The sequence below is a fragment of the Musca domestica genome, unplaced genomic scaffold, assembly GCF_030504385.1.
Source record: "Musca domestica strain aabys unplaced genomic scaffold, Musca_domestica.polishedcontigs.V.1.1 7, whole genome shotgun sequence".
Lineage (NCBI taxonomy): Eukaryota > Metazoa > Arthropoda > Insecta > Diptera > Muscidae > Musca > Musca domestica.
In genome coordinates this window covers 13,277,717-13,300,687 of record NW_026712383.1, presented here as the reverse complement: position 1 = coordinate 13,300,687, position 22,971 = coordinate 13,277,717, and the positions used below count along the sequence as shown (strand labels likewise).

The 22,971-nt window shown below is 33.8% G+C and overlaps 2 protein-coding genes across 3 annotated transcripts in view; both read left to right on the top strand.

The window, feature by feature from the left end:
* Nucleotides 1-17,177, top strand: part of LOC101893198 (ELAV-like protein 2) — a 35,849-nt gene extending 18,672 nt beyond the window's left edge. The window contains exons 2-10 of one of the 2 annotated variants that reach the window (XM_059129974.1): nucleotides 2,151-2,417; nucleotides 2,511-2,712; nucleotides 6,671-7,020; nucleotides 7,302-7,405; nucleotides 9,121-9,274; nucleotides 12,136-12,153; nucleotides 12,579-12,855; nucleotides 12,937-13,114; nucleotides 13,215-17,177. In XM_059129974.1, the coding sequence (XP_058985957.1) occupies nucleotides 6,705-7,020; nucleotides 7,302-7,405; nucleotides 9,121-9,274; nucleotides 12,136-12,153; nucleotides 12,579-12,855; nucleotides 12,937-13,114; nucleotides 13,215-13,376 (1,209 nt within the window). In that variant the 5' untranslated portion in view covers nucleotides 2,151-2,417; nucleotides 2,511-2,712; nucleotides 6,671-6,704 and the 3' untranslated portion in view covers nucleotides 13,377-17,177. The remainder of the gene's footprint in view (nucleotides 1-2,150; nucleotides 2,418-2,510; nucleotides 2,713-6,670; nucleotides 7,021-7,301; nucleotides 7,406-9,120; nucleotides 9,275-12,135; nucleotides 12,154-12,578; nucleotides 12,856-12,936; nucleotides 13,115-13,214) is intronic. The other variant, XM_059129975.1, reaches the window with a different exon arrangement.
* LOC131806268 (uncharacterized protein DDB_G0271670-like) lies at nucleotides 13,497-14,474 on the top strand. The gene is made up of 2 exons (XM_059130234.1): nucleotides 13,497-13,785; nucleotides 13,870-14,474. The coding sequence occupies exons 1-2, from the start codon at nucleotides 13,497-13,499 to the stop codon at nucleotides 14,472-14,474; spliced, it is 894 nt and encodes a 297-aa protein (XP_058986217.1).
* Nucleotides 17,178-22,971: the final 5,794 nt, after the last annotated feature.

Sequence of the window (22,971 nt, the reverse complement as noted above, 5' to 3'; positions counted from 1 at the left end):
CAGGCAAACAATCATAGTTTTGGCCCAACTGAACCTGATTAGCTGAGATCAACACGCGACATGTATTAATTTAACAACAACAACAATGGGCTCTAAGAATAAGATGTGTCGGTCTGTGGTTAACTATGCGGCAGAGTGTGGTCTGTGATTATTAGTGCTACGCAGTAAAAAACCTTTCAGACCTGCCAAAACTCCGTCCTAAGAACAGCAGAAAGGTGCCTACTCATGTCAACAGTGGACGAGAGTTACCGCAGGAGACATTTAAACCATTAAATGCATGGTGGGGTGTCAGAAGCAACCTACATGATACGGTCAAAACGTGCCTAGTCGAAATAACGGTTTTAGACCCTAGGTCTATCTGGACCAAATCAGTTTCAAGACATTTGGAGTCGATCTAGCTATGTCCGTTTGTATGTCTGGGTGGCTGGTTGGTGTGCATGATAACTCTCGAAGGGAGTATCCGATTTGGTCCAAACTTGGTACACCGTAATATTTTTGTCAAACTTATATCGAATTAGGAGATGGGCAATATCGGTCTACTCCTTCTGGTACCTCCCCCACAAAAAGTCGAAATTTTCAAAAAATATATTTTCTGTACAGAAAGAGAAACGATAATCCGATTTTGCTCCAAATTTGCGTCGGTGTGAATAATGACAATATTGGTCCACTCCATCAAGTACCTCCCCCACAAAGGGTCAACATTTTTTCAAACAATATTTTTGTGCACAGAAAGTGAAACGATAATCCGATTTTGATCCAACTTTGCGAATCCTAATATTAGCATCAGTGCTAGGTCAGGTGCCAAAATCGGTCCACTCCATCAAGTACCTCCCCCACAAAGGGTCAACATTTTGAATAAAAAACATATAAAATGTGACATCTCAATATTTTTTATTAACCCAAGGTCTGGCGTAAAGATGAAAGATATATGTCCATTCCTTCTGGTACCTCCCCCACAAAGAGACAAAATGTTGAATATTCATGAAGCTCATAAAACGCGAAATGAACATTCATAAACACATTCGAAATAAGCATTCAACACTCTTCAAAGTTCACACACAAACATTTTTGCTAATAAAATATCTGTTGTGCAGATGATATATATCTGTGAACTGAACCCCTTCTGGTAACTCATTCAGAAAGGTTCACAATTTTCAATACTTTTATCTGTTATAACTTGTGAAACAAGTCAACGATTCTTTAGAACTTGCTAAAATATAAATATAAATATAAATAAATAAATATATCTCTCTTTGCCAGAAACCTGAGATAAATATAAAATTTTGATTTTCTTGATCTTCCATAACTTGGATATAAATATTCGATTATCTTGTAATATTACTCATACCAATATTTTTATATGTATTAGATGAAGCTTGAAAATGGAATACTTCGGTCGACTATATCTGGTACATGTTAACATTTTCTAAAAATTATCATATATGTCATGTAAAGTGAAGGAAGTTGCCAATATAGTCCAAATCTGGCACGTAGCAATATTTTAACCATATTTATTTAGGTCCGATTCGAAATGGCTAATATTGGCCCATTTCTTCGGAACGTACTCCATGAGGGGTGAAACATTTGAATAATCAAGTCGAAATATTTTTAAGTAATCGTATATTGGCTAAGGGTATAAATCTGCCGGCAAAACCGACAAATACCTTTTAACTTGTTTTATCAAATATTCCTTGAACTTTTTTTTGAGTTGCCGCCTAAAAATAACGTAAAATTTTAATTTTATGCCGAAAATAAGAAAAATTCTATACAAAATGTTAATAAAAATCTTAGAATAAATCATATATCTAGGTCTTATACTTTTTAAGAAAATTACATTCAAAATGTATATATTTCAAGCGAAAAATATATGCTTATTTTTACTGTATTTCCTATCTAAACCAAAATCTAAATTTATACTTCATTTTTGGGGAATGTGTCAAAGGAAGAATTATTCTAAATCAAATTTCATTGCGAATCTCTGAACAAAAGAAGTTTGTATATTCACACTGAACCATGACAAAATATCATCAATATGGAGAAAATATAAAATTGCAATTGATATGTTTTTTGTTAATCTTTTTTGAACACAATTTAAAATTTAATATAAATACTTATTAATTTTGTTTTTTTTTTTGTTCTTTTTTTTCCAGTTGAATTATTCTTCTTTAATGTAAACAAATTGTGATCCGTTTATATAGAACAACAACAACAAATAAAAGCGAGCGAAAACTTTTTGTTATTATAAATTGTTTGCTACACTACTCTTTCTCTCTTTAAAAGAAGAAAAATAATAACAAATAACAAAAAAGAAAAACAATTTAAACAGTACTCTAGAAAACAAGGACTGACTGAAAACAAAAATAACTTGAAGGACTTTCCTCTTTCAAAACATCACAAAAAAGGACAGACAAAAAGAGGTAAGTACATGAATTGTCGTCAATTGAAATGCAACTTGTTTTTTAATTAAATTCTTTTTCTTTCCTTCTCTTTTTATTTCTGTTTAATTTCAGCTCATTTTATTTAATTAATTTTTATTAGTGAAATTTTGTAAATAAAAATACAATTTTATATACATATATATACAATACTTTGTATACGACGTAACGTATCAAATACAAACAAACAAACAGACAGTATTATATTGAATTTAAAACATAACAAAAAAATCAAAGATTTTAAACAGCTTATAATTTCGCGTTCATTTTCTCCCCCGTAAGAATATTAACTGTTATTTATTATTTATTTCTTATTCTATATTTGTTTTATGTTATAACTGTAACTTACACTCTACACCAGTATTTAAATTTATGCGATTGTATTTCTGGTATATCATTTGGTTATTATTTTTATTTTATGTATGTCTAGCTCCAATCTGAATTTTATACACCCTGCACCGCCGATATGGAAATTTATGTAAATGTATTACTGATATTACTTTGAAAATAAGAACCCTTCTAAAACTTCTGTGATTTTCTCGTACTGCATGTGTCTCAATGTTCTCTCTATGAGACACTTATTTGATTCCAGTTGATTTCATTGAACATCATTTATATGTTAAAAAAACAACCCTGAGTCGTTGTCAGAATTTTAAATGAAATATTTTGGTAACTTTGTGGGCATATTTTAATACTCCATTCCTCAGATTTTTCAACATTCTTCAAATACCATATATATGGGAGAAATGTCCAAATCTTAGCCTTTCTCGATAAAATTTGGCAAAGTCATTACCGAGCTTTATAAGATATCTGGTACCAAATATCAAAACACCAAATCGGATGAAACATATATACGGGAGCTATAGCTATATCTGAACCGATTTTCTCCTAGTTTCATGTACTTGTTTCTAGACTGACTTCGGTAGGATGTATCAAAATTCAGGACTTTTTGACTGATATTGGCCATTTAGTGAACAATTAAGCCAAAATCGATGGAAGATATATGTATATGAGACCTATATCCAAATCTGAACCGATCTTGATAAAATTTGGCAGAGGTATTTCCGAGCTCTATAAGATATCCGGTACCGAATATCATTGTTATCGAATGCATATTACGAGGGACTAAAACACCAAATTGGATGAAGTATGTATATGCAAGCTGATCTGATTTTCACCAAATTTGAAGTACTTGCTTCAAGACTGAATTAGGTCGGATATATGGGAGCTATATCTAAATCTGATCCGATTATCACCAATTTGGACCAAACAAATATTGTTTGGAAAATTTCATCTCAATCGGATAATAAATGCGACCTGCATTTTGTTCACAAGATTACATGGACGGACGGACAGACGGACTGACATGCATAAATCGACTCAGAAAGTGATTCTATGAAGATCCTCAAAAGTAACTATTGGTCTATCTCGCTTCCTTCTCCATGTTACAAACAAATGCACAAAAATATAACACCCTTAGCAATAAGTTGTGTAGGATATAAAAATTTGGGGTTTTGGGGGTCAGCTGCGCTATACATGTTGCATGTATATTTCGGGTTATAAAAATTAAGCTAGCTAAAGATCTTCGCAGCGTATTGTATCATACATCTTCGTCAATTCTTGCCCAATACGAATTGAGAAGACTGCACCACCATGAAAGTAATTACGCCAAAAATATTCTGGTTCGTTTAGGCACACTACGTTCTTCTACTGCAATGGATGGGATGTGGACTCCGATGACGACATTCATATTGCAACATTTAATAACATCTGTGACTACATCAGCCTAAATACGATTTATATCTGTCTGATAGACTTCTATAACTATAACGTGGGATCTCTCTAGAACGTGTATGTCCTTCCTGATTCGTCTGATTGGCGGAGTTTTATCCAACATATGATGATGTGGATAACTCGCATGGTAATGCCGAAGCAGGTATTGCAACGAAAGAATGTGATTATGTGGATGTATGGGAAGAATTTTCACCTGTTCATGCTAATGGTCTACTGGTGTCATGAGGAGCCATCCTGTTCAGTTCTCAGGGCAGCGGAGTGCTAGTATTCGCTCGTCCTCGTAGCTAACCACAGATCGACTTATCGCGTTATAAGAGTTCAATAAGGTCTTCTTCTCCGCGTCCAAAGTGATGCCTGCCTTCAGGACCTTATTCCTCAATTGCTGATAGTTGTGTCTATGCGGTTGACTTGAACATGCTATCATATGTAACCCTTGGATCTTTTGATAGTTAGTGAATGGAATAAAATGGCCCCTGACTTCTACATTCATCAATGTTCTCATATCTGTAGAACATATTGTAAAGAGTGAACCCGTTGACTTAGTGGTGGATGTTTTCATATTCCTCTGACACATATGTTATCGGCGACAGGATCCAAGGATCTTACAGCCTTTTGCATAGGTAGCGAATTCAATGCTGTCTGTTCCGGAGATAGCACCACACCTTCGGGCTCTTCCTTTTTCACTCTACGGGATTTGCACTGCTTGTTACGGAGTTTCACATACGATTGGCGATTATTAGATTACCCATCGTTTCAAACCTGACCGGAATGTAGTTATCTCGATAACCTCGACAATATGGCGTGTACTAAACGCCTTTGACAAGTTTCGGGCTACGCATACGGTTCTATGGCACGACTTGTTCAGTTTAGCTCTCGACTGATATGTGTGGATACGGCGTGTTGTGGTACTATATTGTGGTCGGAATCCATGTGGGTGGTTTGCAACTAATTGCTTCCTTCTAATGAGAAATAAAGCCTGAAGAGTAATTGCTATTGGCGACAAAAGTGAAATTGTTCTGTATGACTCGTCTTTGCTGGTGTCTTTGCCAGGCGTCAGTAGTGGGAACATCCGGACCATTTTCCAGATTTTGGGAACTTAGAGGGTGAGGACTACTGTGAGGCACTTAACTCATGGCATATTAAGTTGTTTCAACATTACCATTGATATTACGTTACATCACCCTTCGTAAACTATGTTGGTACCTCCTTGGAGGGAAAATATCTTATTCGTCGTGTTTTTTCGTATCAGTTACTGTTACGTCGTTAAATGTGACTGAGGTCCAATCATATTTATTCCCAGGGGTCGAGAGGGATTTAACCGTTACCCACTGCCGGTGCTTCTGCTAAGAAATTTGGTCCTATTTCGGGTATTCGACTAGCAGTTATAAAGCGAGCGGCTGCAGCTTTGTTGGTGTCTCGGAAAATCCTTTCTACTACCCGAACATAAGAAGAATTTGACAGTTGTCTGAACCATAGTTTGGCGAACTATCTGAATTCTGGCCAATAAGCTTCCCATGGTTTAGGAAAGTGCAGCGTTCAGATATTCTGAAATCGGGGAAATGGAAACAAAATTGATTTGAACATAGAACAAGAATCCATGACCAGGTGACTCTATGGTTAAGTCATGGTTTAAGAAAGTGCAGCGTTCAGATATTCTGAAATCGGGGAAATGGAAACAACATTGATTTGAACATAGAACAAGAATCCATGACCAGGTGACTCTATGGTTAAGTCAGGGGACGGTTCGATTGTATTATTCCAGTTATAAGGCTTTGCCTTATAGCCGTGTCTTTATGTAAACAGGTCATCTAGAGGATATTGTACTGCCCTAGAAGTTTTTCGAAACAACTTCCTCTTTATATCAGTCACTTGAAATACAGTCCTGAAAAGTAATCTTGTTTCACATTACCCTCAATATGTTTTCTAGACCCGAAAAATCTTAAATAATATAAGATCAATTCCATTGATGCTGCGAACTGATAATTTCCCCGTTATTAGTTCTGGATACAGGTTCTCTTGGCAATATTTGTTTTTAAAGCATTCTTTGGTGATTTACATAAAGAATACGCCTTTCAAATGTCAACGTATTTATATTGGGTCTGATTATGCATAGTAGTTGAAACCTAAGGTGTTGAAACCTTAAGCCTGGCAAAATATGTTTTCAATCTGGGAACGGACCTTTTTGACTTTAAGTCTTTATTTGGCTTTATTTTCATTCATTGAAGACAAACAGATTTCCTTTTAAAAGCTGTTGTTTTATTTTGGATCCATAAGATTAGAATGGTGCAGGGTGTAACATTTTTGGAATATTTTTATTTTTTTTATTTATTCGCTTTTTTGTTTAATTTTTTTTATTTCGTTACTTTTATTTATTTGTTTTGAGAAATTTTGTTGGTTATTATAAGAAAAAATGTTATCACTTTCTTCCCCTCTTCATGCAGTTCATCTACGGGTAATAATACCAACAGCAACAACATGGTTGAGGGTCAGCAACAACAGCAGCAGCAGCAAAATGGCGGAGCCGGTGCCGGTGCCACATTGGCTCAAAGCACCACAAATGCCAATAGCAGTAGCGCCAATGCCAACACCAACAATAACAATCCAAACGCAACCAATAACAATAATACCAATGCCAACAACAATAATAACAACAACACTACCGACAATGATCCCAAAACCAATTTGATCGTTAATTATTTGCCACAGACAATGTCACAGGAAGACATCCGGGCATTGTTTGTCAGTTTCGGTGAAGTGGAGTCCTGTAAATTGATCAGAGATAAAGTGACAGGTGAGAAGGAGATTTTAAATTCAAATTAATAAAAGATATATGCTCTGTTCCAGAACCTGCAAGAATTTACTAGTTTTGCAATTTTTTACAATATCATAAAGTGAAGATCGGTTATCGCGGTACAAATTTGTCCATTCTTGCAGTTCTGAAAGTGACCAAGTGTCATTTCGGCGAATGAGTTATATTTCTTTATAAATGTAAATTATTCGCAGTCATAATTTTGAATTTTTTTTTTTGTATTTAAGTAACAATTTTTAATGAATTTTTTTCTCACATTTCAGGTCAAAGCTTGGGCTACGGTTTTGTCAATTATGTAAAGCAAGAAGATGCTGAAAAGGCCATATCATCGTTGAACGGTTTACGTTTACAAAATAAAACTATCAAAGTAAGAAGAACTATAGATATGCTTTAAGAACATGTAGAGAAGGACACAAAATAAAGGGTGGTTTTTAAAAGGGCTTGACAAAGGGCTTTTAAAATTTAATGTGTGAAGATTATTTCTTGGAAATGTCGACCGCGACTGCGCTTCAAATGGTCCATCCGCTTAGTCCAATTTTGAAAAAAATATTTCCAACATTTCGGCTGGTATCTCACGTGTATTTGACCAGCATTTATATAGCGAAGGATTGTAGGTTTATTTATGTCTCGGAAAATCCATTGTGCTACTCGAACATTAGAATGGATGTGAAGTTTTCTGAAACGACGGTTGGTGAACTCTCTCAATTCTGCACAGTTAACTTTCCCATATTTAATTAAAGTACATATAGAGACTATTATGGAATCGTGTCTTTATGTGAACACATCATCTAGGAACTGATCTAGAAGTTTTTTGAGACACACAACTCTTTTTCATCTTAGTCCCATCAGGTCGCCGAGACACATTATATACAGTGTGAGAGGCAATTTAACTTTGTCCGTCTGTTGTAATCACGCTAGAGTCAAAACAAATAACGATAGGAATCTAAAATTTGCACAGGTCAATCTTTTGTCTGCAGGCAGGTCATGTTCGAAGATGGGCTGGATCGGTCCACGATATCATATAGCCCCCACATAACGGTTCCCCCGATATTTCTTTATAAAATTTTCTGAAAATCCACAAAAGGAGTTTCTTCTGAATACTTTACGCCCTGGAAGAGTATTGTCTATATAGGTCCAAGATATTTCCGCATATCGTATATCCCCCACATTACGGTGCCTTCCTATGTTCGGTATTTTGATTTAAGCTACATTTTTTCAATGGAATTGTCTAAAAAGCCATACTATAAGTTCTTTCTAAGCATTTTATCCCCTGGAAAGAAATGTCCATAAAGGTCCACGATATCGTATAGCCCACATACAACGGTACCCCGCGATATTCGATATTTGACGATTTTAGGGACATTATCCACCGGAGTTGTTTCAAATTTCGTATTTAGAATTCGTAATGGGCACTATGGCCTAAGACAGAAAATTGTCTATGTAGGCCCACGTCTTCGCATACCTCCCTCATAACGGTACCTCCCGATATTCGGTATTTTGATGATTTTAGCGACATTATTCACCGGAATTGTTTCAAATTTGGTATTTGAAGTTCGTAATGGATACTACAGCCTATGACGGAAAATTGTCTGTGCAGGTCCATGCCTTCGTATAACCCCAATACAACGGTACCTCCCGATATTCGGTATTTTGATGATTTTAACGACATTACTCACCGATGGCTTATGACAAAAGTTGCCTATGCAGATCATGTCTTCGTACAGACCCCAATATAACGGCTATATTCGTTATTTTTAAGATTTGAAGAGTATTTTTAGCGGATTCTTTTTTAATTTCCGAATTCGTTCCAAATGGTGGAGGGTATTAAAGTTCGGCCCGACCGAACTTACTGCTTTATTACTTGTTAAACATTTAGGTTTTCCAAATCAAACAAAGCTTATGAAACTGTTACAACAACAACGAAACGCATGTGGCCTGTTCAAACCATTGTTGTCAAAAAGATAATAGCTTAGAAATCACCCTTTATATAGATTTCAAATAACTCTTCTTCCTATCTACAAACAATACATTTTCTTTTAGAAAAATGTTTATTTACCATTTTCCTAATGTATTTATTTTAAGGTATCTATTGCCCGTCCTAGTTCTGAATCTATCAAAGGTGCTAACTTATATGTCTCCGGTCTTCCCAAGAATATGACACAACCAGATTTGGAACAATTATTTAGTCCATATGGAAAAATAATTACCTCAAGAATATTATGCGACAATATAACGGGTAAGTAAATATATTCAATATATACAATTTAATGGGAGCTGGTTTAAATTCCAGTCTTAGTTGTAAGCCCGCAAGAAGAAAATACGAAATATGTATATAACAAAGAAAGTCAAGCTATATGACACTTCCAAAACTTCGATTATTCCTAGGGCTGCTATTAGATTTTTTATTATGTGCGTAACATAATTAATCATATTAATAGGAAGTGATTTTACGATACGGATGTTATGTTATGACTTTGTCGTTTACAGATTTGGATATTTTGAGACAGGGGTTTTGATAAGTTCCTTCTTAACGAGAGGTTGCCGTCAATGAAAATACTAGTTTTTTTTTTCGAATGAAACTAAACTATGTATCTTTCGTCGTAGTGTGATGATTAAGTGACTTTGCCTATTGAATTCCAGCAGAAAGTGCTCAGTTACATTCTTTTTAGTGTTTGACTAACTTTATCCTGGTCTTTAAGAGATATGAATGATAATAAACATTTTCATTTGAGCGCAACTCACATTAGCTCGGGGATTGTTATTTGGGATATATTCATCATTGTCCATTATGTGGCGCTGAAGAAACTTAAATCCCGGCGGCAAAATTGAAGACATTTGGCTAGTTCATAGACGTGTTATTCAAAGATATGTGACGGAAACGGTTGAAGAAAGGAATCTTTGGATTATAAACAGTTGTCATACCCTTGCCAGGCTCTAAGTTTAGTTCTCATTTTAAGGATAAGAACAAAGAAGGCTTTGATGGATTTGATATCCTTAGATCGTTAAACAATTGCGATACCCTTACCAGGCTCTAAGAAGACTTTGGCCAATCGATGTTAGATTAGTGGTTTACAAGACATTTTAGAGCTTATATCGTTACGATGTTAAAACCAGAAAAATTTTGGAAGTCGTAATGGGAGGCAAATTCTGTCTTTGCGTTACTTCAATTTTAACTCTGTTTCTACAATATTAGTACGTAAATGCCTTCTGGTCTACAAGATTTGAAGGATCTGAATTTTAATATAATAAAGACGATTCTCAACAATGAGAAACTGGTATACAACATACGTGCTTTAAAGGACACCTGACTAATGTCTTATGTAGTCATTGAAGCATTAATAACATTTGTATACCCGTTTTCGACCTCAGTAGCGGGATTCTCTAACTCATTTCTAGAGTTACTATGGGTGTCCGTCTGTCTGTCTATAACTTTCGAGGGAAGTATCCGATTACGTCCAAACTTTTGCGCATCCCCCCAAAAACATTAAAAGGGATTTTTTCAAAATTTGTATCAGTGCAAGATCAGATGCGAAAATTACCAATATCAGCACACTCCTACTAGAATTTTCATCACAAAGATTGAAAATTTTGAATAATAACAACGAAGAAAGAGTCAGAGTCTTTGAATTTCGCATACACTTATATTTCTACCAACTCTGGGTCTAGTATAAAGATGGAATACATCGGAATACCACACCTTCTGGTACCTCCTCCACAAAGGGTCAACAAATTAAACCATACAACTTTCACAAAAAAGTAAAATAAGCATTCGGTTCTTTCCGAACTTGGTACTTCTCAATATTTCTACCAACACAAAATCTGGTTGAAGATGGACAATATTGGCCCACTGCTTATAGTACCTCTACCACAAAGGGTTAAAATTTTGAGTTATAGTTCTTATAAAATGTGAAATAAGAGTCCGATTGTCCTCAAATTTCACACACCCCAATATTTCTTCCAACCCTAGATCTGGTATGAATATTGATTGGAATAGAGTACTCCTTCGGGTATCTCCCCCACAAAAGGGTCAAAATGTTGAATAATCATAATCTTCACAAAATGCGAAATTATTTTCTGATCTTTTCATACTTGGCATATCCCAATATTTTATTTTTTTCAATATTTATATCTCTCATTACTTGTAACCAAGTCAGCGAAATTGTTTAAACTTGGTCACCGATTTTCTTTAAATTTCTCGATATTTCCAATATTTTTATGCGTAGTAGATGAATGAAGAAATTGGAATTCTTTGGTCCATTATATCTGGTCCTCTACACATGCACATTTCAATATTTTTTTCCAAAAATTATCACATATCTCATAAAAATTAAAGAAGTAGTCAATCTAGTCGAAATCTGGTACGTTGTAATATTTATTTCATATTTAGGTCAGATACGAAATAAACACTATTGGCTAACTTGGTTCGGAACATCCCCTTGAAGGGTGATCATTTTGAATAATTTTAACGAAAAAAAAAAAACGGACGTTGTCATCTGTCGCAAAACCAACCGACTTCTTGATTATTTTTCTGTATTAATATCCATTTATTTACATCGGTACAAATTGCTATTGGTAGGAATGTGGATCTCAAGATGATCGAAAAATTTGGGTGCCCATCTGGCAAAAAATCAGATTTTCCTATGTAAAATATACCATAAATGTTAGAATATTAACCATTTAAAAGAGGACCGCGTACAAAGGCGTCCTTTGGACTCTGTTCGATTTTCATCTTTATTACTTCCTATTTAAATCATGCCACCAGATTCGTCTGTTAGATAAAAAAGACATAGACGTGGTCTTAGCCCGTAGCTGTTGGCTATGTGAATGTTAAGGGATTAGACCCATAAATTAAGGCTTGCATGTTTGTGTTGTTCCATGAACCATAGGATTTCACTATTAGGAAACTATTTAATAAAACAGTAAAACTTTAAATTTCACAAAAATACCAATTATATATCATTTAAATTACTTTTAAATTTTATTTTCTATTATAATTTAGTAATTCTTTATAAATATAATTTTTATTTATTTATTTTTTATACACAACACTAAACACTCTCTGTCGTCGTTATATTCTGCTCACTTAAAAAAAAATAGGCGGGCCTATTGACCAGGGTATGTTGTTGTTCTTATTTGGTTTCTTGTTATCATTTCTGTATGTTGTTGCTGTTTTCTTTATGTTCAAAAATCATCATTCAGTTTGTTTTGTATCATTTCATTTCATTTTTGTATCATTTCACATTTCGGGTTCAGAAAGCTTTTAATTGCCTTAAAACTTTATGTAAAGAAACTAAATTAAGCCAAAGCAGTCATTCATGCCATAACATAACATATGCTCTGTTCCAGAACCGTCAAGAATTTACTAGTTCTGCAATTTTATTCGATATCATAAAGCAAAAATCGGGTATCGTAGCAAAAATTGTTACATTCTTGCAGTTCTGGAAGAGATAAATACATTGTTGTTACAACTTGTTTTCCCCGTCATGGGATTTATTTTTGTTTTATTAAAATAATTTTAATTGTCTTTCAAAATTTTGCAGGTCTTTCCAAGGGAGTTGGTTTTATACGTTTCGATCAACGTCATGAGGCCGATCAGGCCATAAAGGCTTTGAATGGCACCATACCCAAAAATGCCACTGAGCCCATTGTGGTGAAATTCGCCAACAATCCCAGTAACAACAAAGCCTTTCAGCCATTGACGGCTTATTTGACTCCGCAAAATCCCAGGACAAGAGGTTTTCCAGCGGCCGCTGCTGCTGGGGCTGCCGCTGCGGCAGCTGCAGCCGCCATACATCCCACAGCTGCTGGACGTTATAGGTACGATTTTTCGTTTTGTGTAAACATAAACGGTTTTAAAAATAAGTTTTTAATGTTCCTTTTCCTTCCTTATTTTTGCAGCTCTGTCATTTCCCGTTATTCACCATTGACCGGCGATCTATTGGCCAATTCCATGTTACCCGGCAATCCCATTAATGGTTCTGGTTGGTGTATTTTTGTTTATAATTTGGCCCAGGAGACTGAGGAGAATGTTTTGTGGCAGCTATTCGGTCCATTTGGTGCCGTGCAGTCCGTAAAGGTAAGCCATCTCCCAGCTGACACATCAGCCATTGTCTTTTTTGTTACTTAATGGCATCCTGTTCCGCTCTCACTTCCTTTTTCTGTTTTTTTTCTCGCAGGTTATACGTGACTTGCAAACAAATAAATGCAAAGGCTTTGGTTTCGTTACCATGACCAATTATGAGGAGGCCGTATTGGCCATACAATCTTTGAATGGCTATACCTTGGGCAATCGTGTATTACAAGTCAGCTTTAAGACAAATAAAACTAAACAAACGTAATTATTAACAAAATTGACTGCTGTTGTTAACCATCATCACCACCACCTCCAACAACAACAACAACCACATCTACAACAACACCATCAAAATCATCCTACTGGCAACAATCATCATCATTTGATGGCAAATCTCACCACCGTCGCCAATACCAACAAAACGTCATCCTTCCTATCCACAGCTTCTCTTGTCCATCCGGCATCGGTGAATAAAACCTGGATAAATAAGAATATTTGCGGCAATCTACTAACCACCGGTAAAAGTAGTAATGATGTTAAAACTACAACAAAAGATACATTGGTAACGTCTTTGTCGTCGTCCTCCTCATCATCGTCAAATTCGACGACAACGACTGCCATTTTAAGCTGCTCCACAACACAATCATGTACCACAACAACCACAACGACATTAAGCACCATAAACAATCTATCCAAATTATCCGCAACAACTAACAACAACAGCAATCAATGTTTGACAAACAAAAAAACGAAACAAGATTCCGAACAACAAAACCACAACCACCACCACCAAAATAATCTTAACCAAACAACACAATCAACATCCTTATTGTTAACCCAACAACGTTCAAATCTCTTAACATCAACATCCTCTTCATCAGCCACAAATAATACGTCCACAACAACAACAACGTCGTCGTCATCATCAGCATCTGGTTCCTCGAATACCACCAGCACCACAAACACAACCAATACACCAAATAGTAGTAACACCACCAATAACATCACGACGACAACAACCACAAATTCCTCGTCATCATCATCCATGATAAAGACCTCTAGCAAATTTGTCTATAATAAGCCTCAAAATCATTATGAACTCCTACGACAACGTCTCCATATGCAACAAGAGTTTGCTCAACTTTTCACCAGTCTGGCTCAACAGCATCAGCCCTTCGGCTCTGGCTCGGCATCCAGCAATCAAGCTGCAGCAGCAGCAGCGGCTTTTAATAACCCCTCGTTGGGTGCAGCGGCTGCCTCAACGTCAGCAGCTGCAGCCGCTGCTGCTGCGGCAGCTGCCTCCTCAAATGCTGCAAAGAATTCGCTGTCATCATTTTTACCATTTTCCAATTGGTTTTTCTAAAAGGATTTAGTTCGGTTTTGGTTTTTTGATTTTATTTTTTATACTTTGGAGTGATATTGAGGTGTGGCATTGAATGGGATGGAATTTTGCAATGGGAGACAAGATGTGTATTGAAGCAAGTTTTTTTTCGTGACCCAGTTTACCCGAACGAAATTCAGTGTGATTCCACATGGTCCGATTTTTTATTTCCTTCAATAATGAAATCCCAGTAATCACAGATCAAACTCCAATCGAGGATGCTATATAGGACACCCAAAGAACAATTGATGTTGTATGATCTGACAACTTCAAAATGGGTATATATTCCTAAAAACTGGATTTGAGAACTTTAAGCTTGAAAGCAACAGCTCGGTGTAGATTCACAAAGTCATTGACGATCAAAAGACTCGAAGATTAAAGCCATATCTTTAAAACCGACTAGAATTCTGGCTTCTTTCAAAATGGAAACGTTTCCTCCTTCCCAGTGACGTCCGATTGAATTCCAATCTAGACGAACTATAGTTTATGACTTAACAGGACGACCAGAATTGGATCCGATAACTTCAAGATTGCTGCACGATCTTAAAAAGTGTATATTGATCATTAAGGAAAATCGAAAAATAAGGATCACAGACTGAAACTGAACTTTCCCACTTGTCCACTCGTAAAATGTTTCAGCTGCTTTCTCCAAGTTCGAGAGCAGGTTGATCGATATTCAAACTATCAGTGACGGCCGCAAGGCTCTTAGGCTGAAACCTTATTATACCCGTTGATCACATTTATTTCTTTAAATAATGAACAATTATTTCTATTATAGTCTTTGATGTTGAATTATTCCATAACTTCAGGATGATCTAGTGTTCGTAAAAGCTATTATCCAAAACCTCCATGTCAAATCTTAAATCTCCCCATTGACCGCTCTCAGATTTTAACAAAAATCCTAAAATCCTCCCTTGGCCGGGAAAGATAAATTGTTTAAATTACAATCTAAACCAAAGCCCTCAATGGAAGGATTTATGTTATACTACCCAGTTTCGAGGTTTCCTATTTATAATCAAGTTACCTATCTTATTTCCTTAATATCGTATACACATAGTTAAGTCTTAAAGTACATAAGGTGTGGCCGAAAAGGGCAGTAAAAATGTAAGGTTAGGCTGAATTTTTTGAAAATTACTAACCTAACCTCAAACTTTATATTCTCAAGATTTCTACATACACAAAAAAAAAACCTTAATCAGCGGTTAAATTGTATGTATTTTATAATGTTTGAATACATTGCTTCGTTGTGGTAGGAGAAAAGTCATAAAAATTTGAGGTTAGGTTGAATTTTTTGAAAATAACAAAGCTAACCTCTCAGATGTTCTCTTTACAGCTAGAGAAACCTTAGGTGGGGTTTATTTATATATTGTATCATGGTTGGAAAATTGGTCACTTGTGGTCTAAAGAAAGTCATAAAAATGTAAGGTTAGGTTGAATATTTTTTGAAAATTTGAAATCTAACCTCAAACTTTACATACTCAAAATTTCCCTATATACTAAGAAAAACATCAGCGGTGGTTATATTATATATGTATTTGATCAATGTTGGATAAATTGCTTGGTTGTGGTAGGAGAAAAGTTATAAAAACTTGAGGCATATTTGAGAGGTTGAAAATAACAAACTTAACCTCAAACTTTACATTCTCAAGATTTCACTTTACAGCAAGATAAACTTTAGCTGGGGTTTTATTTTATATATTTTATAATGGTTGAAAAAATTGGTCACTTGTGGTCTAAAGAAAGTCATAAAAATGTAAGGTTATGTTGAAAATGTTTTGAAAATATTGCACCAAAATTTTGATATTCACATTCGCATAATTCCTTCTTTAACCAATAAAATATTAATAGTGGTTAAGTTATATAATTGTACAAATTGTGGAATCTGTAAAACGTTGTGTAAAAGCTATCCTCAAAATTTAAACATTGGAAGATTAGGTTGGGTTTTTAACAGCAAAGCCTAAGTTCTAGATTCTTACAATTATCATTTGCATCAAGAGAGGTTAGATTAAAGACATGCCATTCTGGTTGGACAAATTGTGTAATCATTTTTTGGAAATTTTCAAAATATTAACACATAAACTTAAAATTCTTTCTGTCATTTCATTCAAATATTCTCCATATTAAATTTTAGTCCTCAATTTCATTCACTTCACCTCTAAAATCACTTATTTTGCAAAACAAACTAACATATATATTTTTATATAAATATGAATTTAATTTCTAATAATTTCGTTTCTTCAAAAGTAATATTACACATTTTTATTACAACACAACATCCCCTCCAAAATAATGAATGCAATTACATAGAAAAGAAAACAAACAAAATATATATATAAATAAATATTTTATAGAATAATTGCTAAAAAAAATGTAGTAAAAATAAAAATAGGAAAGTAAAAAAATATAAAACAAATATTGTGTGACATCTATATACAAACATATACATATATATATTTATTAAATTATTAAAAACAAAACAACAACCACAACAAAATATACAACATTTTTTAAAGAACAATCCTCATTCAATATTTTTTATCACCCATCAACATTATGTACTTATTTTTTAAGTGTATTAGAAATTTGTGTTTAGCCAGCGACATATTGGTGAGGGGTTGGAAAAGAAGTGGGTACTTTGGCTTCCATACTTCCATGACCACATAGCTCAAACAGGAATTGAGTTAATTGGACAGTATGAACTGATAAATTTCAATTGTAAATCCTTCTTCCTAGGTATTGGAATTGAAATTTTTTATGCCCCAATACTTAAAACATTTATTAGATTGAATATTTAATAGATTCCCAAGACAGTGTCTATCTCATGAACATATGTGGGCCAAAGCAATCCCTTCTTTTACAACCCAACTTATTGCCCCATAATTACAAAAACACATATATATTTAAATGTAAAAACTAATTTCAATCACTCTTAAATTTCGTAAATTTTATAAAACTAAACTAAATTGAATTTAATTTAAATTTTCTTAAAAATCTACTTTCCAAACATTTAAAAAAAAAAACAATTGTGTTGAATGTCAAATAAGTTTTTTTGCTTTATATCCTTACCAAGATAATGATTTTTTTTAATTCCCACTACGTATATTTTTTAACAAAAGAAATTGTTGTCAGAAAAAAAAACAAAAACATATACCAAGTCCTCTATAAAACAAAATGATTGTGTTTAATGTGAATAATTATAACATTTTATATATATTAAAAACAAAAACTATCGAGAAAACAAAACAACAACAAATATTATTGTCATTATTGTCATTCGTATATAAATATATTTAATAACAAATCTCTAAACTTTAAACAAAAGATGGTGAAAAGAAAACAAAAACACATTTAAAAAAAAATGATAGAAAAAAACCAAAACTAGTTTCTTAAGTCTGCGTTATATTTTTGTTGAATTGTTGTACTTTTATTTAATTTCTTTTGAATTGGAAACCTAACAAACAAAGGTTCTCTTAGGTGGGGTATCTAAGCCAAGTTTTAGATTAGATACCTTGCAATCTCTCCAACAAAATTTTTTTTGGAACATCAGAATTTAATTGTGTTTTTTTCTTTCTCTCTTTTTATGTGAACTATTTATCAAATCGAAAGGTTTTTGTTTTGTTTTCTTTGTTTTTCTTTCTAGTCATTAAGTTAAAATCGTTTAATTTAAGTTCTTGCCCACGTTTTGAACAACTTATTTATTTTAGTTTAAGAAAAGAAGTTTCATTACTTTGTCTTGTTTGTTTAATTGTTGTTTTGTTTCTTTCTTTTTTAATTCTCACAACTTGTTTTCCGCAATTGTTTCTTAAGCTATATTTTTTATGTTCAGTTTTACTTACTTACTCTTGCTGTTTCTGCTGTATTTTATTTAAATAAGGTTATGTTCAATTTCTTTTTCCTAATTTTCTTTGGATCAAAATAAAAAAAAAACAAAATGTTATGAAAACAAAATTGCAGATATTTTATTTTAATTTGGCAATTTTTTTTAAATAAAAATGGTTTATATAAGGATAATGGGATTATAATTAGGAAGATTGTTGAAAACATTTTTTTTTGAGTGATTCCCGACTCATTTTAAACTTGCTGATAATATTGATAGGTAAGAGAGTCCGAAAAACAGAGAAGTAATTTGCAAGTTTTTTTATTTATTTATTCAGTGTCTTTGTTAGGCTTTGATGCAATAATTGTCACAAAGACGTAATGACAATGACATGGAGAGGGAGAGGTCTATTTAGTCTGTGAACTCAAGGTTCACAATACAAGAGCCACACATTTTTAAATGGTCAGTTTTCCAATTATTTTAAGAACTTTATAGAAAAGTGGATGCTTCAAACCAAGCAAGTAGATTTGTGTCCACTACTTTGTAGACTATTTATGGCACATCCTATAAAATTCTGATAGTATATATCTGTCGAAATACAGACTTTTTTTAAATTGGAATTTTAAATTTTGAATGGCGTTGTAGTTTCTACTAGCCCTTGACATCAATTGAAATTTTAATGGCCGGGCTTCTTCGAACTAGAACTAAGTACTCTTCAGATGTCAATCTACGTTGTAGCTTTGTCTACTCTGTACTGAGAGGATGCTTTCGGGATCCACTAAAGACACTTTTTTCTTTATACTCTCAGGAATAAATATTATTCGATAAGGGCATTTATTCCCTCCCCCGGCTGTAGATCCTACTTCTCTTCGGACTAAATCCGTTTCAAGATATTTGGGGTTAACATAGAGGTATCCGTCCGTCTGCCTTGCAGGCTGGTACGCTCAATAACTCTTCGGAGATGGACAATATCGGACCCATCCTTCTGATACCTCCCCCACAAAAGTAAACATTTTTAGATAAAATAATTTACCTCATAGAAAGAGAGATTTGCAATCTTTGCAAGTTCCAATAATTTTAGTTCTAGGTCAGATGCAAAAATAGACAATATCGGTTCATTCCAACAATTACCTCCCGAAATAGAGTCAACACTTGGAATAATTATATCTCTTATAAAATGTGATATAAGTGCCCGATTGTCTTCAAATTCCACACGTCTCAATCTTATTATTAACACAAAATCTGGTGCAAAGATGGCATATATCGGTCCACTCCTTCTGGTACTTCCCCACAACGGGTCGAAATTTTGAATAGCCATGAAGCACGTATAAAGCGAAATTATTATCCGATTCTCTTAAAATTTAACACATACCAATATTTTTACAAAAAGAAGATCTGTTGTAAAGATGGAATATATTGGACAATTCCTTCCTTTTGTTACCTCCCCTCACAACGGGTCAAAATTTCGAATAGCCATGAAGATAGTAAAAAGCGAGATGAGCATCGGATTCTCTTCAAATTTGACACATCCCAATATTTCTGTCAGAACAAGATCTATTGTTAAGATGGAACACATCGGCCAACTCCTTTTGGTACCTGCTCCACGAAAGTTGAAAATTTTTAATAATTATATCTCATAACACGTGAAACAAGTTAGCTATTTTTTTTCAAAGTTCGAATATCTAAATATTTCTCTCATTTGTACACCGCATATATTTATCGGTATTAGATGGAGTGGAATACTTCGGTCTACTATATATGGTACCTCACGCACATTTCAACATATTTAAAAAATTATCACATATTTCGTATGAAGTCGATATTGTATATATATATATATATTAACTTGTTTTTACCCTTTTTTCAAAAAATGGTCAAAAACACTCTTTCAAAACGGGATCATAGCAAGTCAAAATATTCTACCAAATTATTTGTCATAATATTATATTATGATCCTAGAAGACATCGAAATTCATATTTAAACGCCAGAACATTTTACCCTAATTGAGTTTACACAAAATTCTCCTTCAAAAAAATCATCCTAGAAGGATGACGCCAAAGACAAACATTTTCTTCATCAAATTTTTCTATAAGTCACCAACGAAAATAAATTTTTATATATTTGTCAAAAAAATCTAAAATATTTCCTAATTTTTCTGATCAATTTTTCCTCGGTCGTTTTTATGAGGCTTTATTATATACTTGACCATATACAAAGGGACCCCAATATTTTGAGATGTATTTCCCAACGTTTTGCATAAAGCTTTGGCTATTGGAAATTAATGTAGATAGTCGATGCCGTTCCTGAAAATGTTCTTTAAAAAATTAAACATTTTTCCTTGGGTCCTTGAAGGTTTTGAAATCCCTTAGAATAACAAGGATAATTTTATTTAGTCATTATATATTATGTTGGAATATTAAATTTCAGTCTTATATTTCTTTTAAATTTATTATTACTCAAAATATTTTATTATACAATTAAACAAAAAAGCTACAAAAACCACACAACCAACCATTAACAAAAAAAAAAAAAAAATGGCAATGAGAAAAATGAATGAATTTTTCGAATACAACGAATAGTTTTTTATAAGAAATCATCCGTTTTATTTTCTACGACAAATTTATTATTATCGCTGATTTTCTCAAACATAATTATATATTTATTCATATATTTAAAACAATTTACTATGATATCTAGCAAAAATAATATATTAGTAGTAACTTTTTAGATTTCCATTTCGCTCCATTTCGAAAAAAACAAACAGCAAAAAGCAAATCACAACAACTAAACGAAAAAGAAAACACATGCGTTTCATTAGAAAGCAAAACGATTTTTAAACAAAAAATATTAAAAAAACAATAACATTTTTTAAAATCCTACAATACATCTGCCAAAATGAAAAGTGAAATGAAGGAATCAATAAAATAATAATAAAAAATACGATAAATAAATACAAATATATGTGAAAATGTGAAACAAAATACAACTTTAGTGAAAGGAAATAACTCCAGTTCCCTGACAAGAAATTTCAAATCAATTATTAAAAAAATAACAAAAAACAATAGTAAAACTAAATTAAATTAATATTATATTAAACTATTGCTAATGGTCTAGTAAGTCATGACAAGTATCGTAATATTTATAAACTAAATTCGAAAAAATAAATAAATTTGTGTTGTAAACATTTAGAAAATAAAACATAAGAATGGTGCTTAAAGTGTGTTTGACAACACTTTAGAAAAAAATAATAAATATAACATTTTATTGAAAAATATTGAAAAGTAGCAATTTTCTATTATTATTTTAAATATATTTTTTGTAGTAAAATTGTGCGTACTGCAGGTCTATTTGCACATTTCCTTTAAATTTCTTTTCTTTACTTATGTTGTAAAGGCCCGATTACACATCATGTTAGAGTCATATGTAAAGTGACTTTGTCCACCATTTTCTGTAGCAACTTTATAGCATACTTTTAGACGCTCACCAGAATTAATTTGTAGTAATGTATACTATTAAGGTTATATAGTATTGCGTTACTTTAAAGTTTAAAAATTTATGGGGAGCTCCTCAAAAGAGAAACATGTTTCTTTCTAATTTATGGACTCGAAACCCAAATCCAACTACACTACAACATCGCCTGAAAGTAACATAGTCCATATAATTTTTTGAAATTCCACTTGGAACTGGAGATATAGCATCAGAATCGGAGGTACCTCCCAAAAATTTAAGTTTTATATGCACATATCTATTGATCGATCACATATACAGTCTCCAAATTTGGAATGCGTAACGGAATTTGAAACAAAAATAAATTTGCTAAATTATATTGAAATCGGTCCAGATTTGGATATTGCTCCCATATATACAGGGTGAGATAAAAAAACTGCAACAAAGTCAAAGCCATAATTTTTACATTTTATTTATTTATTTATTTTTTTTTTTTTGGAATAAAAGCAAAATATGTCGGAAATACCATCAATATTTAGAATAAGTTTAGATTTGTTCGAATTGGCCACCTTTGGCACGAATTATTGCCTTCCAACGGCCAATGAAACCATCACACGCTGCACGAATGTTGCTCTGCGGTATTTTGATCGATTCCCGGCGATGCGCTTGCTTGAGGTGATCGACACTTTGGTATTTTTCAGTGCCAACCTTGCTTTCCAAAATACTCCAGACACAATAGTCCAACGGATTGGTATCCGGAGTTTTTTGGTGGCCATTGTGCGTTGGAAATAAAACGAGGAACCTCATTTTGTAACCATTCTTGGGTGGCGCGTGCTGAGTGCTATGGCCACTAAATCGACGGTCACACTTTTCACCACATGGACTGGTGCTGTAATTCCAACCACCAACTAACCCAAGGTCTTAGGGGTCACATTCTATAGCCTCTTTGTTTCGTCCGCGCATACCGTAGCTATCTGCGACAAGATTAGAAGTAGAAACAAGGTCCTCAAGTCTCTGGCCGGCAGCACTTGGGGAGCTGATAAGGAAACCTCGTTGCCGCTCCGGTGTGGTCCGCCAACGTTAGTGCTACGTAGTGGAAAAATATTCAGTCCTGCCAGAATGCCGCTCTACGAACTGCAATTTAGGCAAAACATCTGCCCAGCTTGTGCCACAGGCCCACATGACACGCTGCTCCTATTTCGCTATCCAGCCAA

Bases quoted from the DNA above. Each gene is read 5' to 3' on its own strand.
- LOC131806268 (XM_059130234.1), top strand. From the start codon at position 13,497: ATGGCAAATCTCACCACCGTCGCCAATACCAACAAAACGTCATCCTTC. The intron at 13,786-13,869 runs GCACCATAAACA...AAACGAAACAAG, and splicing joins AACAACCACAACGACATTAA to ATTCCGAACAACAAAACCAC.